General features: G+C 41.4%; 1 protein-coding gene across 5 annotated transcripts in view; it reads left to right on the top strand.

Annotated features, from left to right (window-relative positions):
• The window catches only part of tsga10 (testis specific, 10), a 124,660-nt gene that overhangs the window by 46,910 nt on the left and 61,220 nt on the right, over window positions 1–16,530 (top strand). For all 5 annotated transcript variants that reach the window (XM_069891848.1, XM_069891850.1, XM_069891849.1 and 2 more), the window contains 5 exons: window positions 1–206; window positions 4,628–4,783; window positions 11,876–12,049; window positions 14,357–14,434; window positions 14,858–15,009. The exon at window positions 1–206 is cut by the window's left edge and continues 18 nt beyond it. In XM_069891848.1, the coding sequence (XP_069747949.1) occupies window positions 1–206; window positions 4,628–4,783; window positions 11,876–12,049; window positions 14,357–14,434; window positions 14,858–15,009 (766 nt within the window). The remainder of the gene's footprint in view (window positions 207–4,627; window positions 4,784–11,875; window positions 12,050–14,356; window positions 14,435–14,857; window positions 15,010–16,530) is intronic.

Genomic DNA, 16,530 nt, shown 5'->3' on the forward strand with positions numbered 1-16,530 from the left:
AATCTGAAAATACAAAAGTTCAGCTTCATACATATGACAAAAATAAATCTCCTTTCCTGTTGGATGCATTTGTGAAAAATATTGCGCAGGAAAGAGATTTTTATAAATCTGAGGTGGAATACTTGTTAAAAATGTTGAGAAGCAAGCCTTCAGGTCAAGGCAACTCGTCCAGAGGACGTAGTCCACTGCGTTCAACTCCTGTGAAGGTATTTTATTTGAAACGTTAACTGTATCCCAATGTCTCCTTGGAAGTAGATAACTCAACTAAAGATGTGAATTAAAATCTCAGGACTGTATGTTACTGTAATTTCCAGCTGCTATTCCTTTTTTCTCTGGTAACTGAAAATGTTCTAATGTGATATGTGACAAGTCAGAGAATATGATCAATTTCGCCTCTGCTTCTCTTCCAGTGCTTTAATGCAACTACCATCAGTAGTTGAAGACTGCATTTGTGGCATGTTTTCCTTCCTTCCTTATTGCTCATTGATTCTTGTTTTTTCTGACTGTTTCACCATACATATTGATCACATCATTCTCTGTAATTTTTTGATTTGAATAACCATGGAAGATAACCAAACAAGTATGGACTTGTGCCAGCAGCTAGAAGAAATTAAAAGCAGCTAACGTACGTTAAAGTTCAAAGTTATTGTCAGAGAACATGCATGACATCATGTACAATCCTGAGTTTTTTTTCCTGTGGGCCAAGCAGAATTCTAATTACCAGTAACTAAACTGTGCTCGAAGAAAGAAATGTAAACAAAATAAAGAAATGTCAACAAACTGGGATTCAGAATTTAAAATATTGTAATAATGAGCAAAGTACTAATCCTTAAATGAGTACCTGAGTCTGTTGGTTGAGGGTAGCAACTATTCTTGAACCTGGAAGGAACAGTCCTGTGATTCAACATTGTTTTATTGTCATGTAATCTTACTCAAAATTACATTTAGCCTGCTGTACCCCTTATAGTCAGAGAAGGAGAAGCAAAAGAGAGTTCCTTCAGAGTTACTGAGCGCCTCCAGTGCTCCCGTAGCCTCTGCAGCCATACGGACTTCAGTCCATTGGCAACCTGTACTCCAGATCCAAAACTCCAATATGATTAGGAAGCCTTCAGTGCCCGAGGCTCTTCAAGAGCTCCTCCCACACTTGGCACCCTAACTCATCACTATTGTGATGCCTGGTATTCCTTCAGCCAATCTCCAGCAGTCTATAGCCTGGTTCTTTGACCAGTAATCACCAGTAGCCCACAGCCTGCGTGAGTTCCTTGCTTTGTCGCCAATACCCTGTCATCTGTGTGTTCTTTAGCTGCAGAGCCCCTCACTTGTCTGCTGTCATGGTCACCATCCCATAGGGTTGTGATCTCTGCTTCTCCTTCTTAAATGGAGGGTAGTCTCCCTGTGATAGTCCTCTGCTTCCCCAGACTCTACAACTCTTTGAGGGTGGTGCCACCATCTTGGGCCAAGACCCCAAAGTCTCAGGATTTTAAAATAAAACACGGCAGGCTCCTTTAACAGGTCACTTAAACCCTTTACGGAGCTGTGAATAGTTGGAGGAGTGCTCTGTCTCTGCTTCTTGCTCTCCCTGGGTCAGCACTTGTGGCAATACTGCTGATGCAACAGCTATGACAATGCTATTTATACCTGGCAGTACTACCTATACCTCTTTCCTGATGTCATTGAGAACAGATCGTGTCCTAGCTGTTGATAATTGCTGCTGGGATGACAATCTTCCATGTAGATGTTCTCAGTGGTGGAAAGCCTATGATGTACTTTTGCAGAGTTCTTCATTCAAAGGTATTAGTGCCCCCATGTCAAGCTGAGATGCAGCCAGTCAGCACACATTCCACTTCATATCTGTGAAATTAGAAGTGCTGACATGTTTTCTTCACAATGTTATTAATATGATGGGTCCAGGACAAGTTCTCCAAGGTGGTGACCCCCAGGAATATAAAATTGTTTACCCTCTCCACTTCTAATTCCTCTATGATTACTGGATCATTTGTAGACTTTAGGAGAGGGAAAACCAAGAGTAACCTGCTTGGTCTCCAGAAGATTCAGCTTCTTGGAATCAGCTTGATCTTGGTAATATTGAGTGAGAGGTTGCTGTTAGTACACCGTTCAGCCAAGTTTTCAATCTCCTTCCTGAACACTGACTCATTGCCCCCTTTTACACGGCCCTCTACAGTCGTGTTAGTGTTGTTGTTCCAACCCACGCCGTCATAAGTGTTAAGTGAGTAGAGAAGGAGGCTAAGTACGCAGCTCTGTGATGCTCCAGTGCTGATGGAGATTGCGATAAGATTACGATTAGTGGAGGATGAGATCAGATGAGTCAAAAAAACAGCTTGAGACAAAAGTTTGTATCTCAGTTCAATGAAATGTGTATTTGACTATGAAAAAAACTTTTTGTCTGAAAAAGGAAAATTGCCAACCACTTCACTCCATTTCCTCACTTTAGAAAGCCAGACCACCTGGCAGGGCTTCTCCTTCCTGTACACAGTCAGAAACTGAAGAGCACAGGGCTGATAGTGACGACCATGGAGATGATCTGGGGTTGCTGAAGGGCAGGTTTTTGACTGGATTTTGTGGACTGGGTCATGTCCAATGACTCAGTGGTGGATCTGAATGAATATTCCACAATGGGTCTTAAAAGATACTGTTGTGGCGGCGCACTCGCTCAGCGTGAACCAGCCCCACTTGTAACACCAAGTGGCGGGACAGCCCTGGGAAGATGGCGCCGTCGGGGATTTCTTCCTCACTCAAACCTCCCGCGTGGCATGCGCCCCAGGTAGCTATTGTGATGTCATCACGCATGTGGTGACTGAACCAACACTGCCCTTAAAGGGGCACGCGCCAAATTCAAATAAAACAGTTGTTAATGACCCTCAGCGTGATGGCTGTACTTTTTACACTGCTCACCCGCCACATTGGTGTCCCCGACGAGCCCAGATGTTTTTTGGACTCTGAACCATGGATTCGGCAGAGGTTAATGCCGTCTGGATCAAGCTTCTCACCAGGCCCTGGCGATGACCAAGGACCTGTGCCAGACAACAGCACCACCTCTCATATGTGTCAGAGTTCACTACTGACATCCATCACAGGGCAGGCAAGATTAATGTGGTGACGGACGTACTCTCGCGCCTGACCATCAACATGTTCGGCCCCCAAGGTTGGACTATGCAAAACTAGCCCAGGCCCAGCGAACCGACGCAGAGACGCAATCCCTGCGGACTGCCATTTCAGGCCTTGAACTCAAGGACGTTGAAGTACTAAACAACCCGACAGGCTGCTCTGCGACGTTTCAATATGTATGTCACATCCAGTAGTTTCACTGCACTGGAGAGCGAGAGTCCCGTGGTAAAGACGACCGGGTGGATGGTCGCGGAATGGTTCGTGTGGCATGGGCTTCAGAAAGAGGTGGCGGAGCTGGCCAGGAACTGCACCAGGTGTCAGAACACCAAGGTCCACTGGCACATGCAGGCTCCCATCCAGGACTTCAACTCGGCAGCTTGCAGGTTTCAGCACATCTATGTAAATGTTGTTGGCCCCTTGCCAGTGTCTATCTAGGAAGGCGCGTTACCTACTCACGGTGGTGGACCAAGCCACGAGATGGCCCGAGGCTATCCCCATCAAGGAAGCCTCTGCGGAGACACGCGCCAGGACCCTGGTCAGCCAGTGGATTGCCCGGTTCGGGGACCTGGCGCACATCACCAGCGACAGGGGTGCCCAGTTCACATCTGCTCTGTGGACCCAAATGGTGAAACTTCTGGGGGTTAAGCACCACCACACCACGGCCTACCATCCGCAGTCCAACTGTTTTGTGGAGAGGTTCAACCGGCACCTTAAGTCCTCGCTCATGGCCAGACTCACCGACCCGGACTGGGCAGACGAACTACCCTGGGTCCTCCTCGGGATCAGGGCAGCACCCAAGGAGGACCTGCAAGCCTCAGCAGTGGAAATGGTATACGGTGCACCACTGTTCCTCCCCGCCACCAAGCCCGGGGATGCGAACCTTCTGATGGACCTCCGCAAGAGTGGCTTTCCTGGCCCCCACCCCCAGCACGCCATAGCACTTGGCTGCCCCACCTCCCCAAGGAACTCTACCCAATTCGTGTTCATTCAGAGAGGATCGCAGGGTGGCACCGCTACGGAGGCTATACGAGGGTCCGCACAAGGTCCTTCACTGGTCCTGCGGAACCTTCACACTGGACGTTGGGGAAAGGGAAGAACTTTTCACGGTGGACCGGAGCATACGGCCAGGCCCAAGCGACAGGGCCGCCTACCCAAGCGGTGAGATATGTAGCCAGTTCTTGGGGGGGGGGTTGTGTGGCGGCACACTCGATCACGGCGAACCGGCCCCGCTTGTAACGCCACGTGGTGGGGCAGCCCTGGGAAGATGGCGTCGTCAGGGGCTTCTTCCTCACTCAAACATCCCGTGTGGCGAATGCCCCGGTCAGCTATTGTGATGTCATTATGCACGTGGAGACTGAACCAATGCTGCCCTTAAAGGGGCATGTGCCAAATTCAAATAAAATAGTCGTTAACCACCCTCAGCTTGGTGGCTGTGCTTCTTACACTGCTCACCTGCAACACTATCAACAATTGGCTTATTTTGATGTCCTTTTAAAACCAGGGAGGAAGCTACGAGTCTGAACTCATATGCATAATTAAAGAGCGTGATGATCTTCAAGCCATGGTGACCAAATATGAAAGACACTTGGCAGAAGTCCAAGCAAATGTCAAAGTTTTATCTGCAGAAAGAGACCAAAGCAAACTTCTATGCGAGCAGGTAAGCAGTGGCATTCAATGTTCATTTACTTATATTCTATGGATAAAATATAAATGTTTTAAAGTGGTGCCACTTTCTATATACAACATCAATATCTTCCATAACTTTTTTTTTCTGTTTATTTATTTACCTTCCTTGGGTATGGTTCCACAGGCAAAGATCACTCTCTGATTCCTCAGCCAGAATATTTTCACTTGTGTAATAGGAAGGAAAATGAAAGCTTTTGGGTTGTGGCCAGACAAATTTATTGGGATGTTCTTCATAGAATGCATAATTTCTCATTGCATTATCAATTCAGTACAAAAGTTTGTTTTAACATAGACTGCTTTTGTTATTCCTATAAAATGCCTGCAGCATTTTCAAATTTTAGAAGATTTAAAATTTGCTGCTGCTTTACTGATTTAAAAATAACTGGTCATACAATCAGCCAAGTGTGAGATGTTACATTTTGGAAAGACAAACCAAAGTAGGACATGCATGGTAAATAGTCGGGCATTGAGGAGTGCAGTAGAGCAGAGTGATTTGGTAATACAGATACATATAATAATTCCCTGAAAGTGGTGTCACCAAAAAGAGCTCATAAAAAAGAGCTTTTGCCACATTGGCAAAAGTATCATCAATATATTGATGACAGGAGTTGGGACGTTATGGTAAAATTGTACAAGACAATGATTCGGCCAAATTTGGAGCATTGTGTGTAGTTTTGGTCACCTAACAGGAAGGATATCAATAAGATTGAAAGAGTATAGAAGAGATTTACAAGGATATTGCGAGGACTTGAAGAATTGAACCCTAACTAAAAATCAGACATATGAGGACTTAAAGACTGCAGGAAAGAATTTTAACAGATTTATTAAGGCCAGAAGGGGCCATGAAATGTCTTTGGTGAGTAGGAGTAAAGAGAATCCCGAGGAATTATATATTTTGATTTTAGAAACAAGAGGAAAACTCAGAAGAGGATAAGATGATTCAGACACAAAGGAAGGAATTTACACTTGTGGTTAGGAGTGGACAAAAAACCAAATGGGTACTTTGCAAAGAAGAAAGACATGGGGGACAATGATAGGGACATTAGTGTAGAGATTACTAATGCATTAGGGTGTTTTGAAAGCAAGGAAGCATATTAAACTGGATGTTCACAGGGCCTAATGGGATATATGGCAGGTTATTGAAAGAGACACTTTCCACTTACAACAAATGAAAGGCGAGGTCCTATAGGACTGGAGAATAGCCAATATTGTTTCATTTGTTCAAGAAAACCCAGGAATTATAGACCAGCGAACCTCATTTCAGTGGCAGGGAAGCAATTAGAAAGGATACTTTTGATATTAGGGATAGGATTAATGTGCATTTGAAAAGATATAGCCAGATTAGAGTCAGTTTGAGTGTCTTTGTGCAGGGTAGGTCGTGTCTTATAAATTCAATTGACTTTTTGAGGAGGTGATGGTGGTTTGTGAGGGTAGGGCAGAAGATGTTTACATGGATGGGATCCATGGTGAATTCATAGTTTTGATTCAGAATTGAAGACAGATGATTGAGGAGTGTTATTCTGGCTGGAGATCTGTGGCCAGTGGTATTTCTCAGGTATTGGTATTGGGACTTGTGGGGTTTGTGATGTATGTAAATGACAGATGAAAAGGAAGGTAAAAATGAGTAAATTTGCAGATGACACTGAGCATGGTGGAGTTGTGGATTGTGTAGAGGGCTGTTGAAGAATATAACAGTATATGGATCAGTTACGGATGCAGATGGAGTTTTATCTGGACAAAAGTGAAGTGTTGCACTTGGGGATACACAGAAAATATAGAACTAATGCAGTAGGATGTGGGGATTCAGGTCCATAGATCCTTGAAAGTGGCCATGCAAGTAGATAGGGCGGTAAAGAAGGTACAGTGTCCGCCATAATTTTTGGGGAAAAAGGTATTTTTTTCCTTTTTCCCCTTGTGCTCCACAGTTTTACATTTGTAATCAAACAATTGACATGTGATTGAAGAAGTGCACTTCCAGATATTATTCAAGATTATTGGTATACATTTTGGTTTGACCATGTATAAATTACAGCACTTTTCATACATAGTTCCCCCATTTCTGGCACGATAATATTTGGGACATTTGGCTTCACAGGTGCTTGTGATTACTCTCGCATGTCTAATTGCTTCATTGGTGCAGGTATAAGAGCTAGGCTTGTTTTTAAGCTTTTAATCACCTTTAGAATCAGTGGTTGCCATTTTTCAACATGAAGACCAAAGTTGTGCCAATAAAAGTCAAATAACCCATTATGAGGCTGAAAAAACAAGAATAAAACAGTAAGAGACATCGTCTAAACTTTTGGATTACCAAAATCAACTGCTTGGAACATCATTAAGAAGAAAGAGTGTACTGGTGAGCTCAGTAGTCGTAAATGGACTGGTAGCCCAAGGAAGAACTCCACTGTTGATGATAGAAGAATTGTCATAATAATGAAGAAAAATCCCTAATCATGTGTCTGGCAGATCAGACCACTCTTCAGGAGGCAAGATATGTCAATTACTACTTTCTACAGAAGACTTCATGAACCAAAATACAGAGGCTACACCGCAAGAAGCAAACCACTGGTTAGCCACAGATAAAGGATGGCCAGATAACAATTTCCAGAAATATCTTAGATTTCAGATTTATTGTCAGAGTAGATGCATAATATCACATAGACTCTCAGATTCTTTTTCCTGTGGGTGAGGCAGATTTACCACTTGTAATACAAAAAAAACTCTGCACAATGTATACATGTAAACAACTGTGCAATACAAAGAGGAAAAAACAAATAATAAAGAGCAAAAGTAAGAGTCCTAAAATGAGTCCCTGATTGAGTTCGTTGTCGAGGAGTCTGATGGTGGAGGGGGAGCAGCTGTTCCTGAACCAGGTGATGCGAGTCTTGTGGCACCTAGACCTCTTTCCTGATGGTAGCAGCGAGAACAGAGAATATGCCAGGTGGTGTGGGTCCTTGATGATTGCTGTTGATCTCTGACAGCCGTGTTTCCCTTAGATGTTCTCGATGTTGGGGAGGGTCCTGGGCTTCGCCCACTACCGTTTGCAGGGCTTTATGCTCAGATGTATTGGTGTTCCCATACTCAAACATGATTCAGCCAGTCAGCAGAGAAAGTCTGCAAAATTCTGGAAAAATGTATTGTGGACAGATGAGACCAAGATTAACCTGTATCAGAGTGATGGCAAGAACAAAGTGTGGAGGCGTCAAGGATCTGCCTAAGATCCAAAGCATACCACTTCAACTGTGAAGCATAATGGTTGGGCTTTTATGGCCTGGGCATATACTGTATGGCTGGTACAGGTACTGGTGCACATCTTCATTGATTTTTTTTTTCAAACTTTATTTATTGAAAAATTATTGGTAAACATACAAAATACACTTCACAACAAAATTTTTATATGTATGAAAATAAAGAGAAAAAAAAGGAAACCCCACTCCCCCTCCCACCCCTTCAGCCAGCTCTCTTAAGGAAGAAGAAACATATATGAAAAAAAAACAAAAAAAAAAATTAAAGTACCTCTAAATGCATATATTCCAAATATAATGACCACTTATTAACAAAAAAAGAATAATTATCATGCAAAACATAAGTAATTTTATCCATAACAGTACAAGCTTTCATTTCATTATGCCATTGCATTATACTAATCATTATATTATCCTTCCATGTACTTGCTATAATATATTTTCGAGCAACGGACAACGCTAAATATACAAATGTGATTTGAAATTTATCCAACCCCAATCCTTTTAAAGGAATCACATCTCTTTCTCTTTCTTTCTCTTTGGCTTGGCTTCGCGGATGAAGATTTATGGAGGGGGTAAATGTCCACGTCAGCTGCAGGCTCGTTTGTGGCTGACAAGTCTGATGCGGGACAGGCAGACGCGGTTGCAGCGGTTGCAGGGGAAAATTGTTTGGTTGGGGTTGGGTGTTGGGTTTTTCCTCCTTTGTCTTTTGTCAGTGAGGTGGGCTCTGCGGTCTTCTTCAAAGGAGGTTGCTGCCCGCCGAACTGTGAGGCGCCAAGATGTACAGTTTGAGGCGATATCAGCCCACTGGCGTTGGTCAATGTGGCAGGCACCAAGAGATTTCTTTAGGCAGTCCTTGTACCTATTCTTTGGTGCACCTCTGTCTTGGTGGCCAGTGGAGAGCTCGCCATATAACACGATCTTGGGAAGGCGATGGTCCTCCATTCTGGAGACGTGACCCATCCAGCGCAGCTGGATCTTCAGCAGCGTGGACTCGATGCTGTTGGCCTCTGGCATCTCGAGTACTTCGATGTTGGGGATGAAGGCGCTCCAATGAATGTTGAGGATGGAGCGGAGACAATGCTGGTGGAAGCGTTCTAGGAGCCGTAGGTGATGCCGGTAGAGGACCCATGATTCGGAGCCGAACAGGAGTGTGGGTATGACAACGGCTCTGTATACGCTTATCTTTGTGAGGTTTTTCAGTTGGTTGTTTTTCCAGACTCTTTTGTGTAGTCTTCCAAAGGCGCTATTTGCCTTGGCGAGTCTGTTGTCTATCTCGTTGTCGATCCTTGCATCTGATGAAATGGTGCAGCCGAGATAGGTAAACTGGTTGACCGTTTTGAGTTTTGTGTGCCTGATGGAGATGTGGGGGGGCTGGTAGTCAAGGTGGGGAGCTGGCTGATGGTGGACCTCCGTTTTCTTCAGGCTGACTTCCAGGCCAAACATTTTGGCAGTTTCCGCAAAACAGGACGTCAAGCGCTGAAGAGCTGGCTCTGAATGGGCAACTAAAGCGGCATCGTCTGCAAAGAGTAGTTCACGGACAAGTTTCCTGAGCACTATTGTGTCAAATAAACACATACTATAAATCGACACCTTCCAATAAAGGAATTACAATGGAACCCCAATTTAATGTGCCCTGATTTAATGCGAATTTGGATATAATGCAATGAATCATTGGACCCCTTAATATGCATTCTTTGAGATAGGATGTAAATAAGCTTATTTTAAAAGATGCAGTCCCAGGGATGGCCACCATGTGGCGCAGTGGACATTTAGAAGTGGTGCATCCAAATGATTAAGGTAAGTACAATAATGTTGATCTTGGTGGGAAATTAAATGCATTGATGAGGTGGGGGTGGTTTGTGTTGCTGAGAACGGGAGTGGGGGTGGTGCATGTTGCTGAGAATGGGAGGGGGTGTTGGTGTGTGTTGCCGAGAATGATGGGATGTGGTGAGTGCTGCTGTGATGCAATTTCTTTTTAAACCCCAACTATCGTGTTATAACAGGGTTCCACTGTGCTTTGATGCCGTCTCTCCTTCTAATCAGATGATTTGACTTTTATGTTTTTTACACAGCTTCTGTGTTCCAGGTAATTATTCCCAATTTCCCAGAATGCAATCTATGTAAAAAGATTGGGATTCATTTCTGTTCCAACGTTTTGCCTCCTCAACTCCTAGTTATTTTCACGGATCTCCTGCATCTAAACTGAATTGCAGCCGATCCGCGAACTACAGGCTAATGAATAGGACGTCCAGCCTCCTTAAATACCGCACTTCAGATATTCTTTCTTGGAGTTTTGGTTGTTCCTGAGTAAACAGCCACTCCCAGAAGGCTTGGATACACTTCAGAATGGAAAAATCGCGCAAGTTCTATGTATAAAAAATATTTGTGATGTTATTCACAAAGTTATTATCATGTTAATATGAAAGGGGATTGGGAATGTCAGGAAGGTACAGGATCTCAGGAGAAAGAGTTTATAGAATGCCTAAATGATGGCTTTTTGGAACAGCTAGTTGATCAGCCCACCAGAGGATCAGCGGTTTTGGGTTGGATGATGTGTAATGAACCTGAGGAGATTAGGGATTTAAATGTTGTGGAGCCCTTTGGAAGAAGTGATCACTACATGATAGAGTTCTGCTTCTAATTTGAAAGAGGAAAATTGATATCAGGTGTGTCAATATTTCAGTAGAACAAAGGGAATTGAAGTGGTATGAGAGAGGAACTGACTCAAGTTGACTGGAAAAGCAATCTAGATGGGGGGACAGCAAAACAGAATTGGTTTGATATTTCTACAAGAAATAAAGAAAGCACAGGATAGATATATTCCAAGGAAAAGGAAAATTATGAATGGTAAAATGACGCAGATATGGCTAACAAGAGAAGTTGATGCTAAAACAAAAGGGAGGGCCTAAAGGGTAGCAAAAATTACTGGAAAAGCAGAGGACTGGAAAATTTTTAAAAGCTTACAGAGGGAGACAAAGAAAGTCATTAGGAAAGAAAAGATGAATTATGAAAGGAAATTGGCAAATAACCTACAAAAGGATACTAAGAGTTTCAAATATATAAAAAAGTAAAAGAGAGACAAGGGTAGATATAGGGCTGATTGAAAATGAAGCTGGAGAAATTATAATGGGTAACCAAGAGATGACAGTAGAATAAGTGGATATTTTGCATCATTCTTCACTGTGGAAGACATCAGCAATATACCTGATATTCAAAGATCTCTGGGAATAGAATTAAGTACAGTCAGGATTGCAAGAGAGTGCTTAGTAAGATGAATGGTCTAAAAGTAGATCATTCTCAGGGACCAGATGAGGTGCACCCACAGGTTCTGAAGGAGGTGAATGGATTGGACAGAGTAGATGTAAATAAGATGTTTCCCATGTTGGATGACTCCAGGTCAAGCGGGTACAGTCTTAGAATTAAAAAATACCAATTTACCACAGAGATGAGGAGAAATTTCTTTAGCCATAGGGTAGTTGATTTGTGGACTCTGTTGCCACATGCAGCTGTGGAGGCAGGATCATTGGGGGAATTTAAGGGGAAATTGATAGGTATCTAATTAGTCAGGGTATCATGGAATATAGGGACAAGGCCAGAACTTGGAACTTGATTGAGAACAGTTCAGCTCAGGGAGGTTTAATGGAGAAAACTTGATGGGCTAAATGGCCTGCTTCTTTTTCTCTTAAGGTTGCTAAATTTATTATCTTTGTCTTGTTGATGAGCTATTGTGAAGGTAACTAAAAATTTGCAAGAATTGTTTCTTAAGAAAAATATTATTTATATATTTGTTAATATCTAAATTACATTGAATTGCTTAGGTTCAGGAAGAACTTGCAAGACTGCAAAGGGATGCAGTGAAGTCACCGAGATCTCAGAAAAACAGTCTGACGGCACAAGATATTCTGCGACGTTTGGAATGTGAACGTGATGAAGCTGTTGCAGACTTTAGGAGAATGACCACAGAGCGAGACAGTCTCCGAGAACGATTAAAGGTAAAAAAAAAAAGTGCACGATTTAAATCTGAAAGCAATGTATCGAGGCAAGCATATTATTACATAAACAATGAGATAATTACTTGTGTATACTTTTAACTTATTCAAAAAGCTAGAACTTTAATTTGTTAGAGTTGCTTATTGGGGCAGCACAGTTGGCGGAGCGGTTAGTGCCACACCTTTACAGCGCCAGCGATTGGGACAGGGGTTTGAATCCCACGCTGCCTGTAAGGAGTTTGTATGTTCTCCCTGTGTTTGCCTGGGTTTTCTCCAGGGTTTCCAGTTTCCACCCATTGTTTGAAATGTACCGACGGTGTCGGTTAATGGGGCATAAATTGGGCAGCACTGACTCGTGGGCCGCAATGGGCTGTTACAGTGGTCTATATTTAAATTAATTTTTTTATTATAATAGAACATTAATCTTATAAACCTAACAGAGAAATTCATAAAAGTCGAGCGACTCGAGGAACTTCGTGGGTCAGGCAACATCTGTAGAAGGAAATGGACAATTGACTGTACTATGGGTTAGGACTCTTCATCTGTACTGAAAGAGTAAAGGGGAGAGAGGCAGTAGAATAAAAGTTAGAGAGAGAGGTGGTTCAAGAGCTGACAATTGATGTGTATCGAGGTGAGGAGGGATTGATAAGAAGGTAGAGTTTGGTTAGGGAATGAAGGGCGGAGATGGTGACAGAGTTGAAGGTAATGTGGAGATGGCAATGTGCTTCAGATCATCAAATCTTATAAAACCAAAGTGAACTTTAATGAAAAAACAATACAAATCTATAGTAGAATGAAACACGAAAATCTGCAGATGCAATCTACACTAGACTTTTAACATCAATGGGCTTAAATCTGTCTTTGGCAAAGGTGCCAATAAGTGATAGTAAACTGCAAGACTATTTTTGTATCCCTAAATGAGATCAGTTGGGAAGAAAACTGGACATGATATAAATCTGAATGCCAATTTGCTATTGTCCATGTTATACTAAAAATAATAAGCGAAAAGCTTTAAGCATATTCCAACCAAATTTCAGATGGATCTTTTAAATCACCATCCATCAAAATGATCGTGATACTTTATTTGAAAAGTTGGATGCTAACATTTTAAATGTTATCTTCTTTTACTGTATACATGTGGACAAGCCATTATAATTTCCATGCATTTAACTTCCCCCAAGTTGGTGGTGGCTACCTTGAATTGCTGGCTGCAGAAAATTGCAAGCACACATTAGAGGTTGTTAAGAGTCAACCATGTTGGTGTGAGGTGGAGCGACATCTGAATCAGGCTTGGTAAAAATAACCGATTCTCCTAACTAGAAGTCATAAAGAAATATGAAATAAAAACAGAAAAGAGTGGAAAAACTCAGCAGGTCATGCTGCAATAAAGGAGGAAGAAATGGTTAACATTTGTGCTCTTAGGAATATTCTGACAGATTTTTAAAAATCACTTGCACTTGTCTTTCTGGATAATTGATCAATGAAGTAAAATTCAGTTTGATATATATTTAGTCATAAGATTGAAGGTGTACAAGCATACTACAGAATTGATATTTTCAGACATATAGCGCAGTAACAGGCTTTTCCGGCCTATGAGGCAGTGCTGCCCAATTAACTTGCAATCCCCGTACACTTTGAATTGATTTGAATGTTATAAAGCTCTAATCTTTTTCAGAATCTCTAGTCACTGGCTGTTATGTTGCATGCAAACGTTCTAATGCTGTTAGAAAGGGTTGATTTGGCAGCAGTTACAGGTAAAAAGTGTCCTCACCTACAACCTTCATGATATATGAATCTATTATATCTGTCCTTATTATTTTCTGCCCTTTGGAGATAAAAATTTGTTCTCAACTCTACCATGAAGCATGCATCCTACATGAAATTTATGTAAGAACCTCCCTCCTATCACTTGACTACAGTTATACCTTCAGACTGAGCTTTTCACCTTATTGATTTGATGTCGTAATAATAATTTATAGGAATCAAATTTCCTTTTAAACTTATCCCTGGATGGTATTTGATGAATATATGATACTATATGAACAGGGTCATTAATCTGGTTAAAATAAATGAGATAATATCTCTAGTGAGATAGCAAAGATTTTTGGGTGAGAACATGAAAATTTGGTATTATCTGGGTGTAGTATCAGCCATGATCGCATGCAGATTGAAAAATGTTCTGTCATTGCTGCATTGCAAAAATATAACAATGGTGAATTTGCTTATAGTTTTTGATAAATTCTTAATTTTCATACATTAAGTAGAAAAATATAATAAATTTATAAGTTCTCATTCTCAATATTACATTAGATTTCCCAGGAAACTGCAGTTAATGAGAGAGCACATCTGGAGCAAAGAATAGAAGACTTGAAGGCTTCATTGCATACCGTAATATTGATTTTCTTTTAAGAAAATGCTGCATTTAGAAATGTTAAACCTACATAGTATTATTAAATTAAAATGATCATTTTATTCTTTGGAACAGTGAGTCAATTATACAAATAAGAGAATGTAATGTGTATGTCTTCTACCACAGAATTACTGTCTTATTTCTGTGTAAATATATAAAGAAAAAATAGTGATTTTAAATTGATTTACACATTCAAACTTCAGGCTCTTTTTCTGATCATATTTGAGTTAGTATTGATTGATCATTTTAGTGGCGAGTGGAACAGGATCTAGCATCATGAAATATAGTTTCATAATAAATTGATGTAATGTTCTGTTTAATCACTTGTATTCTGTGGCCTAAACCTACTCTGAGCACCTTTGCTGAATGTTCAGTCTTACTATTAACCTAATTCTTCTTAGTTGGAGAATGAAAGATTGGAACATCGATCAAGGCTGGCTTGTCTAAAAGATAGTGTAACCACCCTGGAGGAAGAGGTCAAAGTATTGGCTAGAAAGTCATCTGACACTGAAAATGAGCTGTGCAAACAGAAAGCAGAAAACAACCAGATCAGGTGAAATTGTTTTCATTGGAAGACTACTTTTCTCTTAATACCTCCACCTTCAATAGAGATACGTGGACATCTTTATCATTAAGGCTAACACCAGTCTGCTGCCCCTGCTGTATCTTTTTCTTCCCTAGTCCCTCATCCATATTTTCTTTGGCCTCGTCACAAACTTGTAACTTCCTCTTGCTTCTCTTCTATATCCTCTCGCCAAATTCATCCTGCCTTAAGACCTACCGTATTTGACAACATATAAAACACACTGGCATATATCACCCCATTTTAATCGTGAAATTTTAGGAAAAATTAGTTATGGTGTATTTACAGATAAAACTTGGAAAGTACATGCAACTAGGATATCGGTAAAACTCGTTTTAATAATATACTGCAGTAATTAACAATAGAAAACCTTTAACAAGAGAACATTAAAACAAGTAATTATCATAGATAAAAACACAGAAAAACATCAATGTTCTGTAACAAAGGCTTTAATTGTCTTCACTGTCTGAACATTCAACAGATTATCATTGTCGAAGCCCAAAAACTCAGAATCAATACTGCTGGTATGACTGTCTTCCAATAATGTATTGTCTTCAAAGCCATCAAGGGCATTACTAATTCCACAGTTCTTAAAAGCCTTATCAATAATTGCAGCTCTTAGTGTCTCAAGAAGTCTTCACCTACTAACACACCTCTTCCTGCTCGTGTTAGCGCATGGTCCTTATCTCCCATCCATTTGTTCCAGTGCTCCCTCATGCTGTTTTTAAATGGCATATTTATGCACGTATCTAAAGGCTGCAATTGGCTCAACAGACCACCAGGAATAAAAATCATCTGGGTTTTCAGTTCATGTGCCTATTTTTAATCTCTTCAATTTTGTGTGCTCTGAACTGATCCCAGACCAGAAGTACAGGTTTTTGGGGCTGGAAAACGAAGGTTAAGTTTACTCTTTTTAGCAACCTTTAGCTGTTTTACTTGCTTTCTCCATTTGTGTACCATTTTTTCTGTAGGTGGTGCTCCAAAAACTTTTGCTGCCACTCCAGTACGGTGCTCTTTAGCTTATGTAATGACTTTTAGTTTGTTGGCAATAGTGTAGCTTGAGCGCTTTCCTACAGTTGCCATCTTGAGTATAAAAGGCTCCACTACAGTCTCCAAAATGGTGGCTCCAAAATGTCACCTTCGTGTATAAGACCCGGGGTGGTTTTTGAGGTGATTTTTTGGGGGGGGAGGGGAGAAAGTGAGGTCTTGTATGCCATCAAATACAGTACTTGCTTTTACCTTGAAACTATTTCCACTAAATTGCAGATAATTCCTCATTCTTTTTTTGTTCTGAAATTGCCACAAGTGCAGCTCGTCATTCTAATCGACAGCCTCCACCTTAAAAGTTTCCTTAAATCCTGTCTCATTAATTTTTTTCTACTCCATCTCCAACTTTCCTTTCCACAAGCCCTTTTGCAGAGCTGGTCCACGCTGACCAACTTATCTACCCAAGCTAGTCCTATGTGCCTGCAATTTGGCCCATATTACTTT

The sequence above is a fragment of the Narcine bancroftii genome, chromosome 7 (genome assembly GCF_036971445.1).
Source record: "Narcine bancroftii isolate sNarBan1 chromosome 7, sNarBan1.hap1, whole genome shotgun sequence".
Lineage (NCBI taxonomy): Eukaryota > Metazoa > Chordata > Chondrichthyes > Torpediniformes > Narcinidae > Narcine > Narcine bancroftii.